A 16538-nucleotide genomic window follows, 5' to 3' on the forward strand; every position below is an offset into this window, starting at 1 on the left:
GTAAATAAGGTTTTTAAAATGTTTAAGAAGCTTCATTTAAAATTAAATTAAAATGCAGCGTCCCCCGGACCAGTGGCCAGGACCCAGGCAGTGTGAGTGCCACTGAAAATCAGCTTGCGTGCTGCCTTCAGCACACATGCCATAGGTTGCCTACCGCTGCTCTATAGTTTCTATAGACTATGTCAAGTGGGAGGGGTGTAGTAGAAGAATCTGCTAGAATAGTTCAAAGAATTTGCTATACCACAGGACACACACTGATAAGACCTGAAAAACATCCACATTTTTTTTAAAGCATTTACATGTTTGGAGAAGAAAGAGTTAATGCTTCTGGACAATTTTCATTGCACATTTTGTCTGAAGCTAGGAGGCAACACTTACCAGGAAAATAAAAGACCATCAAGAACTTTAAGAAAATACTTTAACAATTGACTATGGATGCTACTTTACTAAGCTTTTATTTTTTCCTGCCTATATATTGAAGCAAAACCTGTTGCTAGACATCTATAGTGTATTATGTGTGAGGTCAGAAAACAATTTCCAAACTAACTAAGCTACAAGCAGTTTTATTTTAAAATAAAAATGATACAAACCTCGTCTGTGTGCTGTCTTCTCAGGCATTACAAATTGCTGGGATCGTCTCTGTAAGAACAGACATTAAAACAATTATTGATCAGAACTGCTTATCTGAATCAAATGAGACATCTAAAAGGGCACTGGGTCCAGCACTATATATATATATATATATATATGTTATTTTGTATCCCGCTATTTTCAATCATCTTTTTGAAGGTCAAATATAGCCCATTGGATTTGCCCTCTTGTATTTGAAAAAAAAATAAATACAGTCTTCTCTATTCCTTCCCCTTCTCCCCCTAGGATTTCTGATAGAACAAAAGTCACCTTTGTCTGCTCCTGTGATGTCATAACTAGAAGCCTGATCCTGTGACCAATCTTGGGCCTTAAAAAGGGAGTCAAAGGCACTCATCCTCTTCCAGGAATGATCAGCACTTCACAGGAACAGGCTTTAGAGCTGAACCAGAACTAGACTCCAAGATCCGGAGTAACTCTCCTCCCTAAATGCTGGGTAAGTTCAGATTCTGACACGTTATGCGGAGATCTTTTTTTATTATGGGGTTTGGGAAAGTCATTTCAAACCTATTTTCTTCAAATTTGATACACATGACAGTAGGAGATAAAGCTGTATTTATACAAAGATAGACCAGATTCCATTGTTCCACCCAAGAAGCCTCAGAAAAAGTTGTCCTAGCACAGTGGAGGAAGCAGTTCTACTATTCCGTTCATCATTTAGCCCCCGTCCTAGAAATCAAAGTGCTAACTCAATTGGAGAAGTTCTATAGCTGGTACTTCCTTTCTTTAAAGCTTTAGGCAAACGTATAAAAACCAATGTGTCCCATGAAAGCTGAAAAATTCTGGCCTGCGTTGTCTCAGGAGCTGCTCTGGAAAGGAAATGTGATTCAGTCACAATTCCTCCAGAGCTCCAGGTCTGTAGGAAGGAGAGAGAAGAGAGGGGAGTATGCAGTATTGGCTCATTGCCTGGTTCAGCACAGAGGTTGGAGAGGTGGAGTCATGGCTATGCCCACTCCTTACCCACTTGAAGTATTGAACCTGCAGCCTCTACTCTCCCCTCTCTGCCTGGACTCAAGACAAGATCCAGACAGATCATGCGTAGCTCGGGGGGCAGGGGTGGTGGTGGTAGCAGGGGCTGATGGAGGCCATGTTAAACTCTCTTAGTCCCCTGCACTGCCATGAAAACATTTCACAGGTTAGCAATCTGAAGCACAAGTGAGATATAAACAGCCCCCATTCATGCCAGGTGAAGCTGGTGTTCTTACCATTTAAACTATTACTATTTACCCTGAAGGCTCTCAGGTTGGTTTTCACTGAGATCCAGCCCAGATTAGATTACTATCTCCAACTCTGGCCACATTGTCTCCTTGTCATCCAAATTCTCCCTCAGAACTTGATACATATCTCAGGAAATTTGGAAAATATGCAATAGAGGTGGTGCCCCTCACAGCATTGTTATAATCCAGAACAGAACAGAGTAGGAAGGAATGATACGTAATTATCAGGGCACATTGACATAGTCTTTATTGGGAAGGGCTTCTTTATTAAGTATCTTTATTATTGTGCAAGGCGTGTTATAAACAGGGAGGAAGAAAACCTGTTTGGCAGAAAGATCTTCCAATCTAAACAAGCAACACTCAAAGAAAGGACAGACAAATTGGATGTAACAATTGACCACGTTATTATTAATTATTATTAATTTGTATTACCATAGAGCCGAGGTAACCCAATCATGGACCAGGACTCCATTGTGCTAGGCTCTGTACAAACACAGAACAAAAAGACAGGCCCTCCTTCAAAGAGCTAAGTAACCTTGGGTACATACTTTTTTATTTTTTAAAACCTCATCATGTTTTGTATTTATGATTTTCAATTGTCTAGTTAATTACTGTTATGGATCCACAGATCCCCAGTGCTCTTGAACTGCTCTGGAACTGTCCTTGGGAGGACCCATTTAGTGCGTCAACCCCCTTATAGTCACACTCTCTCACTGGGGTAAGCCCCTGGGCTTCACTGCCTCCTGGGTCTGCCTTCAGCACCCTTGCTTCACGCCATGAGCGCCCTTCCCTGAGTTGGGCACCTGAGGGAGACTTACACACCCAAAGGGAGCAATGCACCCCCAACTTGCTTTAACTGGAGTGATGCACAGTCAGTGTTGTAAAAGCAGGAGGGTTTATTAGATGTCTGGAACCCAGGATAGGAAGTCCTTAGTTAACATAGAAAACAGAAAGTGACAGCAAAGAACATCTGGGTCAGTCCTGAGCCAAGAGTCCTCTCTCACCCCTCTGTAGTCCCAGTCCAGAAGCTTCTCCTCCCCTCCAACAGCCCACACTGAACAACCCTAAGGGACCCTGTCTTAGTCCTTTGTTCTTGTTCCTGGGAAACAGGGTCACCTGGCCAGCCTCCTTAGCCCTTTGTTCTCCAGCTGGTCACAAGCAGCTGACTTCCTGCAGAGGGTGGGCCATCCATGGTCGTTAGTTGCTAGGTACCAAATATCTTGGCAATTGGAGTGGCCATTGTCTTTTTCAGGCTCTCCATGGGCATGGACCCAGTCCCAAGCCCCACATGGGCAGGCATCAATCACACCTGAATCTCTACAGAGAGTAAACAACCTTTCCCCCTCACATAGTTAACCAGGCAGCTCATAGGGGAGGCGCACACAGTATTCATACAAAATATTATGAAAAATTCCCACTCCATCACAATTACCGTTATTATAAGGAGGTCTTCAGGCGTTTAGGCCTTTTGGAAGAATTCACAATGAGACCATGTTTAGAAATAAATTAGTTATTTCTCCACCTGCCCAGCTCTTCCTGTTTATATTAGACACACGTGAACATTAAAAGTGCCCCAAACAACATATGCGCCTCTAACACAACTTATAGAAGTGATGCAAGGTCTGGTGTACAGGCCTTTATTTTTGGCCACACTGAAATACATTCTGGGGATGACCAAGAGCTGAAATTAATCTTACAGTTTAGTTGTGGCTTCTAAGCAAGTAAATTAATAACAACAAACAATACTGCATGTGGTGCATTGTTTAGAAGTGAGAAAAACCTTCCAGCGCAATTTAAACTGAAGCTGCCCATCTTATTGGACTTAGACCATGATCCCAGAGGTGTTTCTTCTGTTAAGCTTATTAGTTCAATTTGTATCCTGGCATTAGTGGAAAGCCTGGTATTTAAACAAGGATACTGAAGGTTAACTTAGGAAAACACAACCTCATTAGTCAACTGAATTTGCTGTGTCACTGAAAACCAGTTTAAATATATAATGTTGGACTGTAAAACTAACCAATCTAGAAAATTCAGAGTGATGGCTGCCACCCTGTGCTTAACCCAAGCTAGATCTTTGGCTGGTATGAATCAGCATAACTCCTTTGAAGTCACTGGAGAATGCTGATTTATGCCAGTTGAGGATCTAGCCAGCGCTATGAACTCAAAGTCACATCTTCCAAGTTGTTCGTTTTATATCATATAGCCTTAATATTGTTAATAATTTTTTCAAATATAATTTAGTTGAGAGGGTTTTTATTGCAAATAAAACATATTTTGTCAAGTGGTCTTAATAAATTCATACTGTATGGAATGCAATGGCCACCAGCCACTTGGGCCCCAATTCAGCAAAGCACTTAAGCACATGGTTAACTTTAACCATATGAGTAGCCCTAGTGATGTGCATAAGCCCCTTGCTGCACTGGAAACTGTACTAACTCAAATGAAGTGGAGAATCAAAACTAGCACCTTAAAAAGGGATCTAAAATAGCTTTTCTATAAACCACACTGTTATAATTTTAAAGTCTGATATCTCCTGAACCACAAAAACTAGGTACAAATTTTTTGCGGGCCTTAGACTTCAATGGGTTTAGGATCAGCCCTTATATCATTGCAAAACCTTGAATTCCAGCTCCCCAATAGGATAAACAAGGTGTGTTGAGGCCTGATGAGTTTCAAGATATCAGGCCTTAAATTTATCTCTGGTCGAGAAATGAGTAAAATTAATACTCTATCAAGAATCTTAGAAGGGGGAACTCTGTCTATGTGGGGGTTTTCTGTAGCACCCTTTGAAATGTTGGGGATGATTTCTGGGGAAAGATGGAAATGTTTGGGTTAGATTCCTTTCTGACTGATTGTTTAGTGGCAGTTTGAAAGCTGGTCGTAGCTTTGGAATGTTAGAAGTAGTTTTTGCTGAGAATAGTAGTGACAAAATGTTGGTGAAATAGTCAAAGATGCAAAATAAATTCAATTTACTATAGGACTGCATTATTTAACAGTTGATTATGAAAATCAAAAAATATATCATATGGATATAAATGAATGCTCTGCCTCCTCAGTCACTGCAATCATTATTTGTTAAATAAGAAATCAGTTTAGGCTCCAATATTGCTTTGTAATCTACTAAATTGGCACATCTGCACCTGTACAGAGTTCCATTGCTACAGACTGGAAGCCCTTTGGTGCAGACATCCTGTCTTTTATTTGTCTGTTAAGTTACATGAACAAGTATAGTGTATCACAGGTTATATATATTTATTGAGCCTGATCCTGCTGACAGCGAGGCCAATTGCAAAACTCAATCCATTATTTTTATGCTGGTACCTATATTTATTGAACAGGTCTGAACACATAACTGGGTAAACATGTCTTTCAGCACTGTAAATTGTAATATAATTGATTGGCTTTTCCATGGCGCTCATCCACAGCAACATCTGATCACCTCACAAATATCAATTAATTTGTCTCCCCAACAGCTAACTGGGAGCAGTGAAATGTTACTTCCATTTTAGATGAGGAACTGAGGCAGACAGAGAATAAGTGACTTGTCCGAAGTCAGACTCAAAGCATAAGGTAGAACCAGGAACAGATTCCAGACTAATTCTTCAGGTACAACACCACTCTTCCATCTCACATTAACTTTGAGAACAAATATTTTCTAGGATAGAATGTAATCACTCCACCTGTCATATAAATTAGTGGTTAATCTCTTTCTAGTTATAAGATTTTTGTGACATTAGATTAAAAGAACAAAGTTTACCAATTAAAACTCTGTTCAAATTTTTGCATACAAATTACAGTATGCACACGCACACACAACCTGAACTATAAACCTGGTTGGTTTTAGGGAGTAAGGGAATGTGAAAACTCCAAAAGATTATGGAACCAAATAACAATCTTAAATCACTTTCCTAATTGTAGTAGTTAAACTGAACACAGTTTTGAGTCTTATCAAGACCCCAATGTACAACTAACATACAATTAACTCACTCTTTTAACAATATACAGAAGCAAGTATTATTTCTGGCAGGTCATAAAATATAATGGATTAGGAGAACAAACAAACCTCTTCAGTGCCATATGAAATACATTGAAACATGCAGAAAAGAAACACCAACATAATCTTACGGTCATACTTTGCCATAAGTCATTGTGTTGCCTTTCCCTGAATGGCATTACATTCCAAAACCCCATACATCTTCATGTTGTTTATATATGTCTGAGCACAGCAGGAGCTAAGAAAGTGCTTTAAAAGCATGAAATAAGTAGTTCTTATTGCATATGTGTGTCACTTCTGCTCTTGGGTTTCTTGGTGCAATTTGTCTGCCAAACTAATGAAGTATAGTACTGAGAAAAAAACCTTTCCTCGGTCAATCTCTTAACGGACATTCCTAGCAGAAAGGCCATTTAATAATAAATACTTTAAAAATGTAATTAAGTTTTGTTGCAAACAGGCATATCTGCAGTAACCTGGCATATATCCATGCTGAACCATCTCTGTTTCTGCTGGTAAATAAACTAGCAGTTCATAAGTGAAAAATGAATAAACTTTCTAGGAACCAGTCCTGCAATACTAACCTCAGTATAATGGTGGGAGGCTTTGGAGAAAAAATAAGACACAATATATCTTTCTTCTTTAATTTTTATTAATATTATCTACAGAGTTAGCACCTCAGTTTTACAAAACACTCTCTAACCCAAATGTCTTTATTCCTCCAGCCATACAGTAGGCTTCTGTATGAGGCTACCTAATGTTATGAACCCTGGCACTTACCAAAAGTATTTGAGAGACAAGGTGGGGGAGGTAATATCTTTTTATTGGACCAACTTCTGTTGGTGAGGGAAACAAGCTCTCGAGCCACACAGAGCTCTTTGTCAGACCTGACCCATCTTGTCTCTAATATCCTGGGATCAACACAGCTACAACCATTCTGCATAAAACTGCATTACCCAGTTCTGAGGATAAAGGAAATTGAAATCCAAATTAAAAATTGCACTGTACGACAAGCATGCCAGCTCCAAGATGTCTTGTTTGGTGCAGCTCTTTGGGAACAGCTTCTTTGGAAACTTGCACGCACTCCCCAGATAGTTATGCAGTTAGTGCTTCAGTTGCTTACAACGTAGCTGAAATCCAGCTTCACACAGTATTGTCTCCATCATTCTCTTCACCTTCACTCTCTGCTTCTCCTTTGCCAGACAGAATTTGAAGGCATAATCTCTTTGGCAGTCAGTGTATTACTGGCCAGGGCAATCCCCTGGGCGTGAAGCCAGAGTTACAGTATCTCCATTTGGAGATTTCTTCCCTATCCCCAGCAGTCCTGGATCAGTGGCTGAGCAAATGCTGGCTGGATTTGTTAAGAAGTGACACTGTCACAGCAGAGGTAGAATAAACACTGAATGCTGAGCTGTTACTTTTCCATCCCTTTCTCTATTGTGTTGCAGCCAGCATAAAACTAGAGGAACACAAACGTGAATCAGCCTCAAAATGTGTATATTTGACAAGGCAGAAGCACAGGAGATTTGAGGATGGCCGCCAGCCAAGACCCAATAAAGGGTAGGTTGGACACTAGGGTCAATGGAGCATTAAAAGAAATGAGAACAATAAACCAGAGTGAAATAAATTTACCTTCAGCCCAGCCGTATGTTCCATGCTCTTCAAAGGAAGGATTTCAAGAGGTGTGGAAGGAGGGTGAATCCATTAAAGATTGTGAAGCCCTTGATCTACTGATTAAAAGCACTATATAAGTGCTAGATTTTATTATTCATGATTATATTATTATTATTAAACTGAGGACAGCTGCTCCAGTGCTCTGGAACACAGAGTGCTCATTCCACTAGGGCAGTCAAAGGCAGAAGTGGTAGCATGTAAACAAACAGCTTGGCAGCCACACTTTCAAACGTGACCTTCAGCACTCATGCAGTCACTGTTTCAGTAAAGGGAGTAACCTACAAATTTTACCTCAGACCCACTGCCCCTCATCAAGGATTTGGTGGAATAAATAAGTTGAGGGGAGCTACTGGACACATACTATGTTCAGGCTGAGGAGGGCGCGGGAAACCAGGAAGAAGAGCAAAGGAGGACGAGAAGAATGGAGACAGGATGGGTAATTCTCCACTCTATTAACAACAGTTTTCAACATCAGCAGTTATGTACTTTTTTGGGAGTAGTCTTCACCTAGCCTAGCACTAGGTGTATCCTATCACAAGCTTACAGTGATGCCTCACTTCTTATCACAAAATAGAAAAGACATCTCTTCCTCTCTCAATTTCTATATTTGGAGGTGGGTGAAGACGACATTTTAGGGAATTCGGCATATTATGTCTATTATGTCTTCACCTCACAGTCTTATGGCTGGCAGATGTACCATGTGACCTCCTCCAGAGACGACAGCCCAGTCTACAGCAGGGGTAAATTGGCATAGCTCCACTGATTTACCACAACTAGGAATCTGGCCCCATATATTTTCTGATAAATTATACTTTGGGCCCCCCAGCATTGGTTTAATTAAAGTCAGTAACATTTAAGAATACACATTTCACCATCTGGCTACATACATTTTATACAGAGTGCAGGTATTGACTGGAATGATTGGGAATTTGTATGCACGTACCTCTCGATTGCATACAGATGGAAAGGTGGTAGTGTACTCTGCAAGCACCATGTCATTCACCAAATTCCTTGCCTCTTCATTGAAAATGGAATCCATAATTCCATGCCTGCGAAATTCCCTGACCAGCTGGGTAATCAAGCTGTTTCTTTCGTGGCATTTCCGGACAAGGCAAGCCAGCTTAGCCTATGTAGCATAACAATAGACAAATAGACTTCAGTTCCCCAGTGTATTTATATTTTTTGTCTAATTTAACTAAGTAGATTTTGATATCAGAGTTTAAGACATTGCTCATATTCCTATATTTCTGAGCCATCAATCTGTGCAGCATCACAACCACAACACACACATGCAGATAACTAGTAACGGATAGTTCAGTTCTCTGTGTACTAGTTCCCTCTGGTGGCGAGATGAACAGCAATAGTAGCAATGATACCAGCTTCCCCTCCTAACCCCGGGCCTGCAGTCCAATTAAAGTCAAATGGCTAATATTCAGGAGGGTCTTCCTGGAAACAGGCATACCACACACTACAGAAAGAGTGCGGCTAAATATACTGTTACTAAGAATAACCAAATTAAGCTTGCTTTGTAATCAATAAAAATGATCAGAGATGCTGCAACAGTTTCAGCAAAATACATTACCTTGAGCGGAGCTACTGTCAGGTCAGTTTCAGTCTTTCTTTTCTGAAGTTCCTCAGTCTAAATGAATGAAAAACATTTTGTACTCAGTTATTCAAGATTCCCTTTACAATGTTTTGGTAGTTTAAGGAGCTCCTTTATCACTGGCCACCTCAGGTAACTTAATCACAGCAGCACCACATTAAAAGCCTTATTCTGGAATCCATCATTATGTGTGCATCTCCTGTACCCTATGAATCTTCTATCCCGCTTCTCCAGAAAGTAGTTTCCCCTTTTCTCATCTATAATGTGTGGTAACATCCTGGAACTCAGGAGGGATTTTCTCTATGAGCATTTGATGACAGATTTCAAATGTGTGCATAGAAAACACCCCCATACTCTGCACTCACCTGAGGTGGTGAAGGTACAACTTTCAAAGATATTTGTTCAAGACTGCATACTTTACAGCCTAGGATAACAACATTTATTGCTTAGAGGAAATCTGCTTTCAGATCTCTAGGACAAAAACACCCATCATTTTCAAAATATAAAATCAGCTTCATATTAATAACTTAGAATTACACAATAAAATATGGATTTATTTATGTTCATGTGTATATATTTTATTTGACTGATAATGGTGATTTGCATTTATATAGTGCAATTATGACATACATTGCGTGCGCACACGCACACATAAAATAATTATTGCATGAGAACAAACATGCTCACGCTGGAAGTGCTCACAATGCCATTTTACATTATTATTTGTGGGTTTGGGAAGGAATATAGTATGTAACAGAAAAGAAAGAAATTTTTAAATTTTATTATGATTGGAGGAGCAAAGAAGGTGGCCAGGGAGAGATCCTTTCACTGGACACACTTCATTTATGTTGAAGCAAGAAGTGAAATGCCAAGATGGTGAGGTGGAGCAATTAACTTTGGTACAAAGACCTTTATTTCATCCTGTATTCTGTTGCTCAACTTCGACATGTTGCACTGATGGTGAGGCTGATAACCCCTGCAGGCATGAGTCTGAGAGGGATGTAGACAAGTAGTAAAGGATAATAAGTAGGCCACAATTTCCTTCCCATCTTCCCATCTTCATTTGTGTTTATTTGCTTATATTGGTTATTGGTTATTTAATGTGCGTGTGTGTGGGGGGGGGTTGGGTAAAAGGTTTTTTTTAAAAATAAAGTAAAATAAAAATAAATTAAACTAACATAACTAAAACCCAAACAAAGCAACTAAAACGCTAGCAAAGCATCAGGAGATTCATTCTAAAGGACATATCCGCAGGCTTCATCAGAAGTATAGTATGGCTCCCTTTAGTTGTTCAGTCATCAGTTCTGTTTTCAGAATAGTGAACAACAAAACCACCTTCCATTTAAGCTGTTGGCTTTTGGCTTATTATATTTTTTAGTTAAAGTTTTTATATGGTGAATATTATTCAAAAGGCAATGAGTTACCATACAGTTGTGTCTGTGATGTGAACATATTCTCCTGCACCTATGAACAGGAAATAACTGTGGCATCTCAGATGGCACTGTACGGTAACCGGGGGCAGATGTAGACTTTCTAATGTGACCACTGTGTTGTTAATTCACACCTTCTTGGTGCACTGCTGGGTTGTCCAAGAAGTAGGGTAACCAGACAGAAAGTGTGAAAAATCAGGACAGGGCATGGAGGGATAACAGGCGCCTACATAAGACAAAGCCCCAAATATTGGAACTGTCCCTATAAAAAATTGGGACATATGGTCACGTTACCAAAAAGGAAGTATATTGTCTGCAGCACTCTGCCTGCCCTCAGCAGAAGGACAGCAGAAGCTGAACTTGTCTAGGCACTTAACAGTGAGGTAGCTGCAGACTATACTAGTGATAAGGAACTAAAAGTTATGATAATTAATAACTTGTCTCTGAACCTCCAGTCATCAAACATAGTAGATCTTCAAAAGATGAGATATGAAGAGATATGGAACTGTGGCACTCCTTGCCTGAGGAGGTTGTGAAGGCTAGGACTATAACAGGGTTAAAAAGAGAACTAGATAAATTCATGGAGGTTAAGTCCATTAATGGCTATCAGGGACAGCCCTAGGTATTTTGACACCCCAAGCATGGCAGGCAGGCTGCCTTCGGTGGCTTGCCTGTGGGAGGTTCCCGGTCCCGCGGATTCGGCGGCATGCCAGCAGGAGGTCCGCCGAAGCTGCGGGACCAGAGGACCCTCCGCGAGCAAGCCGCCGAAGGCAACCTGCCTGCCACCTCGCGGCAACCAGCAGAGCGCCCCCCCGTGGCTTGCCACCCCAGGCATGCACTTGGCGTGCTGGTGCCTGGAGCTGCCCCTGATGACTATTAGCCAGGATGGGTAAGGAATGGTGTCCCTAGCCTCTGTTTGTCAGAGGTGGAGAAGGATGGCAGGAGAGAGATCACTTGATCATTACCTGTTAGGTTCACTCCCTCTGGGATGCCTGGCATTGGTCACTGTCAGTAGACAGGATACTGGGATGGATGGAACTTTGGTCTGACCCAGTATGGCCATCCTTATCTTCTTATGTGCAGTGCCACTACAATCATATACATCAGAAATGAGCACACCTAATTAAAAGATAACTTTTATACTGTGTTATGGGCCATAACTTTTGCAGCTGGATTGGCTTTGAGAGTATGATCCACTGGGTTTGACACAATATTTTATGTTTCATGTTCTTTCCCTCACCAGGGCAGAGAGCAGAGGCTACAGCTTTTCACCACAGCTGCCGCTGTGAGGAATAGCTCCTAGGTGGTTCTACACTGAGCCTACCTCCCTTTCACGAGGGGTGTGTGTGGGGGAAGATGAGGGAAAGTGATTTTCCCCAGTGAATGCCACATGATTTGCTGTTAACATTTTGGCAACACATCACTGATCATGCCCCATGTAGGGCAAAATGTTAACACTAATCAACTTGCCACACGAATTTCTCAGATAAGTGGCACTGAGCAAAAATTTGTTGACACACAAAAATAAGTATGACCTGTCTATGCTTAAAAGTGTTGCTGCTTTTACTATGCTGTTATAATTAAAGCAGCAAATCCTTCTCCCCTAGTGTAGGCATAATTATAAATGTGCTTATACCAGCATAGTTTATTCTGGTTTGGTGAAATGAAATAAGCTATACCATTATAAAGTAGCTTCTACAGGTATAACTTCAACTACACTAGGCTTCTATCAGCATAAATATTTGAATAAAAAATAATCACTCTCCTAACTGACATAGTTATGCTGGGAAACTTTTTAAGTGCATACAAGGCCTAATACCTTGAACAAAAGAAATGATGGTGGATCTTGGCACAACTTTGATAGACTTTGCTAAGTTTTGTAGTCTTGTACAGCATCTATATACTACAGTGATGGGAATTTTAGAAATCCAGACATTGGAGAGAGGAGAGCAAGATTCCCCAGAGAAAAAATTTGGATGCCATTTTGCCTGCAGTTAGGCTACAGGAATTATAATGGAGCTTGGCAGCAGCCTTAACCGTGGAAAGACTATCAATCTTTCCATGTCAGCCACTCACACATTTTACTGCCATCTTTTCTCTCCCTTCAGATGATCAGCTTTATGTAGCTGCACTGCACACACCATTTTATTGCCCTTATAACCATTCCTTAGAAAGAAGAATATTTTGATCCTTTCATGTCAGAAGAATAAAGTGGAATCAGCAAGCTAAGCCCATGTTAGTCCACTCAGCTAAGCACGTAACAACCAGATTTATTATACCTTTTCACACAGCTGAGCCTGAAGGCATTCCACTTGGTTTTGCAAGTCTTGAAACTGACTTTGTAATACAGTCTGGTCTCTTAGTTGGTATTTCAGGGTCAGCACTTGCTGTTCTAATCTCTTATCGGCTAGCCTATCCACTTTCAGTTCTTCGGCTTCCTTCTGCATGTATTCAAGAAAACAAATATACATATATATTTTAATCTATAAACTCAAAAAACTATTCTTAGTACAGAATACTAAAAGAATACCCAAAATCTGTCAATTAAAATGTGCACTCACCTCATATGTCAAAATTATTTTTTTTACCTTTAAAGCCAGTGTAGGTGTAAAATTAAAGTATCATAAATATATTAACGCCTGTCAAACAACAACATTGAAACACCTTTGGAACAATGAATTCACAACATCCTTGTGAGAAGGCTATAATAAAAATACCTATTTCACGTATGGGAAAACTGAGGCACAGACAGTTTAAATGAAACCAGAAGAACTTCCAGAGCAAATATAGTATTGTTCATAGATTTTTAAGGCTAGAAAGGATAATTTATGATCATCTGATTAACCTCCTGGGTAACAAAAGGCATTGAAATCACCTGTTATGGGGTAAGATTTTCATAACTGCTCATCTCCATTTAAACCCCCAGATTTTCAAAAGGGCTCAGCGTCCAGCAGCTCCCACTGTGAAACCTATGGCCAGATTTTCAAAATATCACACCACTCAACATGCTGAAGTTTTAAAAAAAATATTGGGCACATAATTAGTTCTCTAAATGAGAGCTAAGCTCTTCTGAAATATCTGGCCCTGATTATGCCTGCCGAGCAGTTCTGAAAAACTGTCGCAAGATTGGAAAGGGAGCATGTCTAGTGGTTAGAGCACAGGATTTGGAGTCAGAAGTTTTATGTGGGCTCTGCCACTGATGTGCTATAGGACCTTGAGCTTTCCTCTCCTATAAAATGATTAGCTCCTGTATGGCAGCTCAGTGCCACATATCAACCTACTGCATGGTGATGCTGAAAATCTTGCATCTGCACTCAGTACTCCAGTTAATATCACGAAGTTTGCAGACTCTGAGTTAAGTGATAAACTTCAGTCAGTGCTTTCCGTCAGCAACAAACGCTCATTTAAGAGCAAGCTGACAAGCAATCCTAGCTATATGCCTGAGATATCTTCTCTCTCTCATCTAGACCACTAAACACCATCGCATCCTGCATCTGCGATCAAGGCTGTGAGATAGGGTAGCTTAGCACTGAAATTAAGCTATAATGATTTAATACAAATTGATTACATTACTATCTTCCTGGGGTGAAGTGCAATCTTTTGTCTATGGTGGCAACCAGACATGACAAACCCATGAAAAAAAATGCAGAAATTGGGCTTGTTTTTGGCTTAATTGGCTTCTGAGTTGCTTGTTGGCTAGTTTTTGACTTGTAGCTTGTTGCTTCTTTTTTTTTAATCAGCTTCCAGCAAGCAGGGGCAAGAGGGGGAGAGAGTGTTAGGGGTGCACAGCACAGTCCCAGACTGCAGGCCAGGGGGGCCTAGTCACATAGTGTTGGGGTTCTTAGGGATTGGTTTGTTTTGGCCTTGTTTTGAAATGGGATTAGCTTGATTTTTGGCTTATTGTGAAAGTCAGGGTGCTTATTTACTGCTTGAAAGTTGGCAGCTGTGGTAGTAACTTACTGTAAATACAGCTGCAATCCTCAGCCCAACCAGTTACAATCAGGAGGGGAGATATGCCCAGACAAGCAGGTCATGTTAGTAACCATGCCAAAACTCTTACATTTGTTTATTTTCATTAAGAGAATGACTTTCTACCAAGTAAAATTCAGATCACTTTCTTCACATTGCACAAAAAGCCATTATTATTTAGAGCTTCATGGCTATAAAAAGGTTTTTTGTAAAACGGAAAATTCAAACAGAAGCAAATTGAGCATAGAACATTTATTAAAATAAACTCATTCCGTATCTCAGCAATAGAGCCTTGGCTATTGTTAGGACAGTTTGTGTATAATAAGAGCTTTTCTCCCTTTCAGTTCAGCTTCCCCTTTTGTTTAATCCTGACAGTGAAGTCAATATCCTGTGTTTAAGGCATCACAGACTCTTGCCATGGAAATAATTGCGGTGTCACGTACTCATCATAAGGGGGCAAACTCTGCCTTCAGATATATGTTTGTAGCCCCTTTGATCTCAGTGGGAGCCGGGTGTGTACATCCAAGAACAGAATTTGATCTCACTACTTGTTTGAGTTGGACAAAGAGAGGGACTCTGAAAGGGGAAGGGGAAGCTATTGCATAAATGAACATCAGTAATTAGCAAACACTAAAAAATGTATGAAAGCAGGACAAGATCAGCAATGAAGATATTTAAGGCTTGGTTTCAGCAACTTCTCAGGCATTAACATATTATTAGGCAGGAAGACCAACAAATTACAAAGCGTGTTTACTAAGGAATGCTGCTACATGGCTGGCGATCACATGGTCACCAAAAGTGTCAGTGGCAAGATAATACTGCCAATGATGGACAAAGACTGAACATCCAGATAGACTGTCTTAAGGACCTAGCTAGAGATAGATCTAGGTAGCACTCAATCTGCAAGGAGATTACGTCTCTTTGGGATTTGCCTTGATGGTGATATTTATTTAAAGGAGTTCTTCAATACAAATGTTTATTTAAAATTTTGTCCATAGCACTTGTTGCAATGCTGTCTGAGCACCTCATGACCATCAATTAACTTACCTTCAAGACAATCCTGTGAAGTATGGAAATATTACTTGAAGGGTTGGTTTAAAATTTTCCATCCAAACTGGTTTTTGATGGAAAATTGGATTTTCAACTAAATGAAAGTTTTCAAGAAACAACTCTGCTTTCTTCAAAGTTTTTGATCTTTCATAAAAAAACTAACCCCCTGAAAACCAAATAGGTTTTGGTTTAAGGACAAAACCCAAATTATTTAGATTCAGATATGCCATATGCCTCATGGGAGATTAATTTCAGTTACTTTGTTCCTATTCTCCTCTATGGGCTGGGCTCCCCAGATTACATCTCCCACAAGTCCCGTGACACAAAGAGGGGAGACTGTGGTGTATCCTGGGAGATGTAGACCTGCCAGTGAGCTGGCTCATAGAGGAAAGTAGAAGCATGATCAGCTCTAATTACTACCCCTAATTACTACCGCATCTCACCATTGAGGAACTGAGGCACAGAGGAATTAAGTGACTTGCCCAAGGTAAACAGGAAACCAATGGCAGAGCCAAGAAATAGAACCCACATGTTCTGAGCTCCACTTTAGTTCCTCAACCTCTTATCAAGTCCCTGTATAAATCTGTTTTTATATTTATTTTGCTTCAATTTTCATTTACTTTTATTATATAATTTCTGCTGTTTACTTTTTTAACTATATAATTAAGGATACTGGACAATGGAGTTACTCAGGATTTATGCTGGTTGAACTGAGAGCAGAATTTGGTTCAGCTGTTCCTATCATTCCTTTTAAGATTGTTTCTCAAGTCCCCTGAACTGGTATTTATTCACCCCAAAGTTCAATATATAGATGTAAAGGATTCCATAAAGCCTAGCTGGCACCATGGCAAAACTCCCATTGACTTCAATGGGGCCAGAATTTCACCTAATGTGTCCAAATAACAGAACTGATCTTGAGAAATGCAGAGCATCCATATCTCAGTGGGATTTGTGGG

General features: G+C 40.2%; 1 protein-coding gene across 1 annotated transcript in view; it reads right to left on the reverse strand.

Annotated features, from left to right (window-relative positions):
* C3H4orf50 (chromosome 3 C4orf50 homolog) overlaps positions 1-16538 on the reverse strand; it is an 84966-nt gene that overhangs the window by 53584 nt on the left and 14844 nt on the right. Inside the window, exons 5-8 of the mRNA XM_050945513.1 lie at positions 12843-13004; positions 9113-9169; positions 8474-8656; positions 591-639 (exon numbers count right to left, since the gene is read on the reverse strand). Coding sequence (XP_050801470.1) covers positions 591-639; positions 8474-8656; positions 9113-9169; positions 12843-13004 — 451 coding nt within the window. The remainder of the gene's footprint in view (positions 1-590; positions 640-8473; positions 8657-9112; positions 9170-12842; positions 13005-16538) is intronic.

The sequence above is a fragment of the Gopherus flavomarginatus genome, chromosome 3 (genome assembly GCF_025201925.1).
Source record: "Gopherus flavomarginatus isolate rGopFla2 chromosome 3, rGopFla2.mat.asm, whole genome shotgun sequence".
Lineage (NCBI taxonomy): Eukaryota > Metazoa > Chordata > Testudines > Testudinidae > Gopherus > Gopherus flavomarginatus.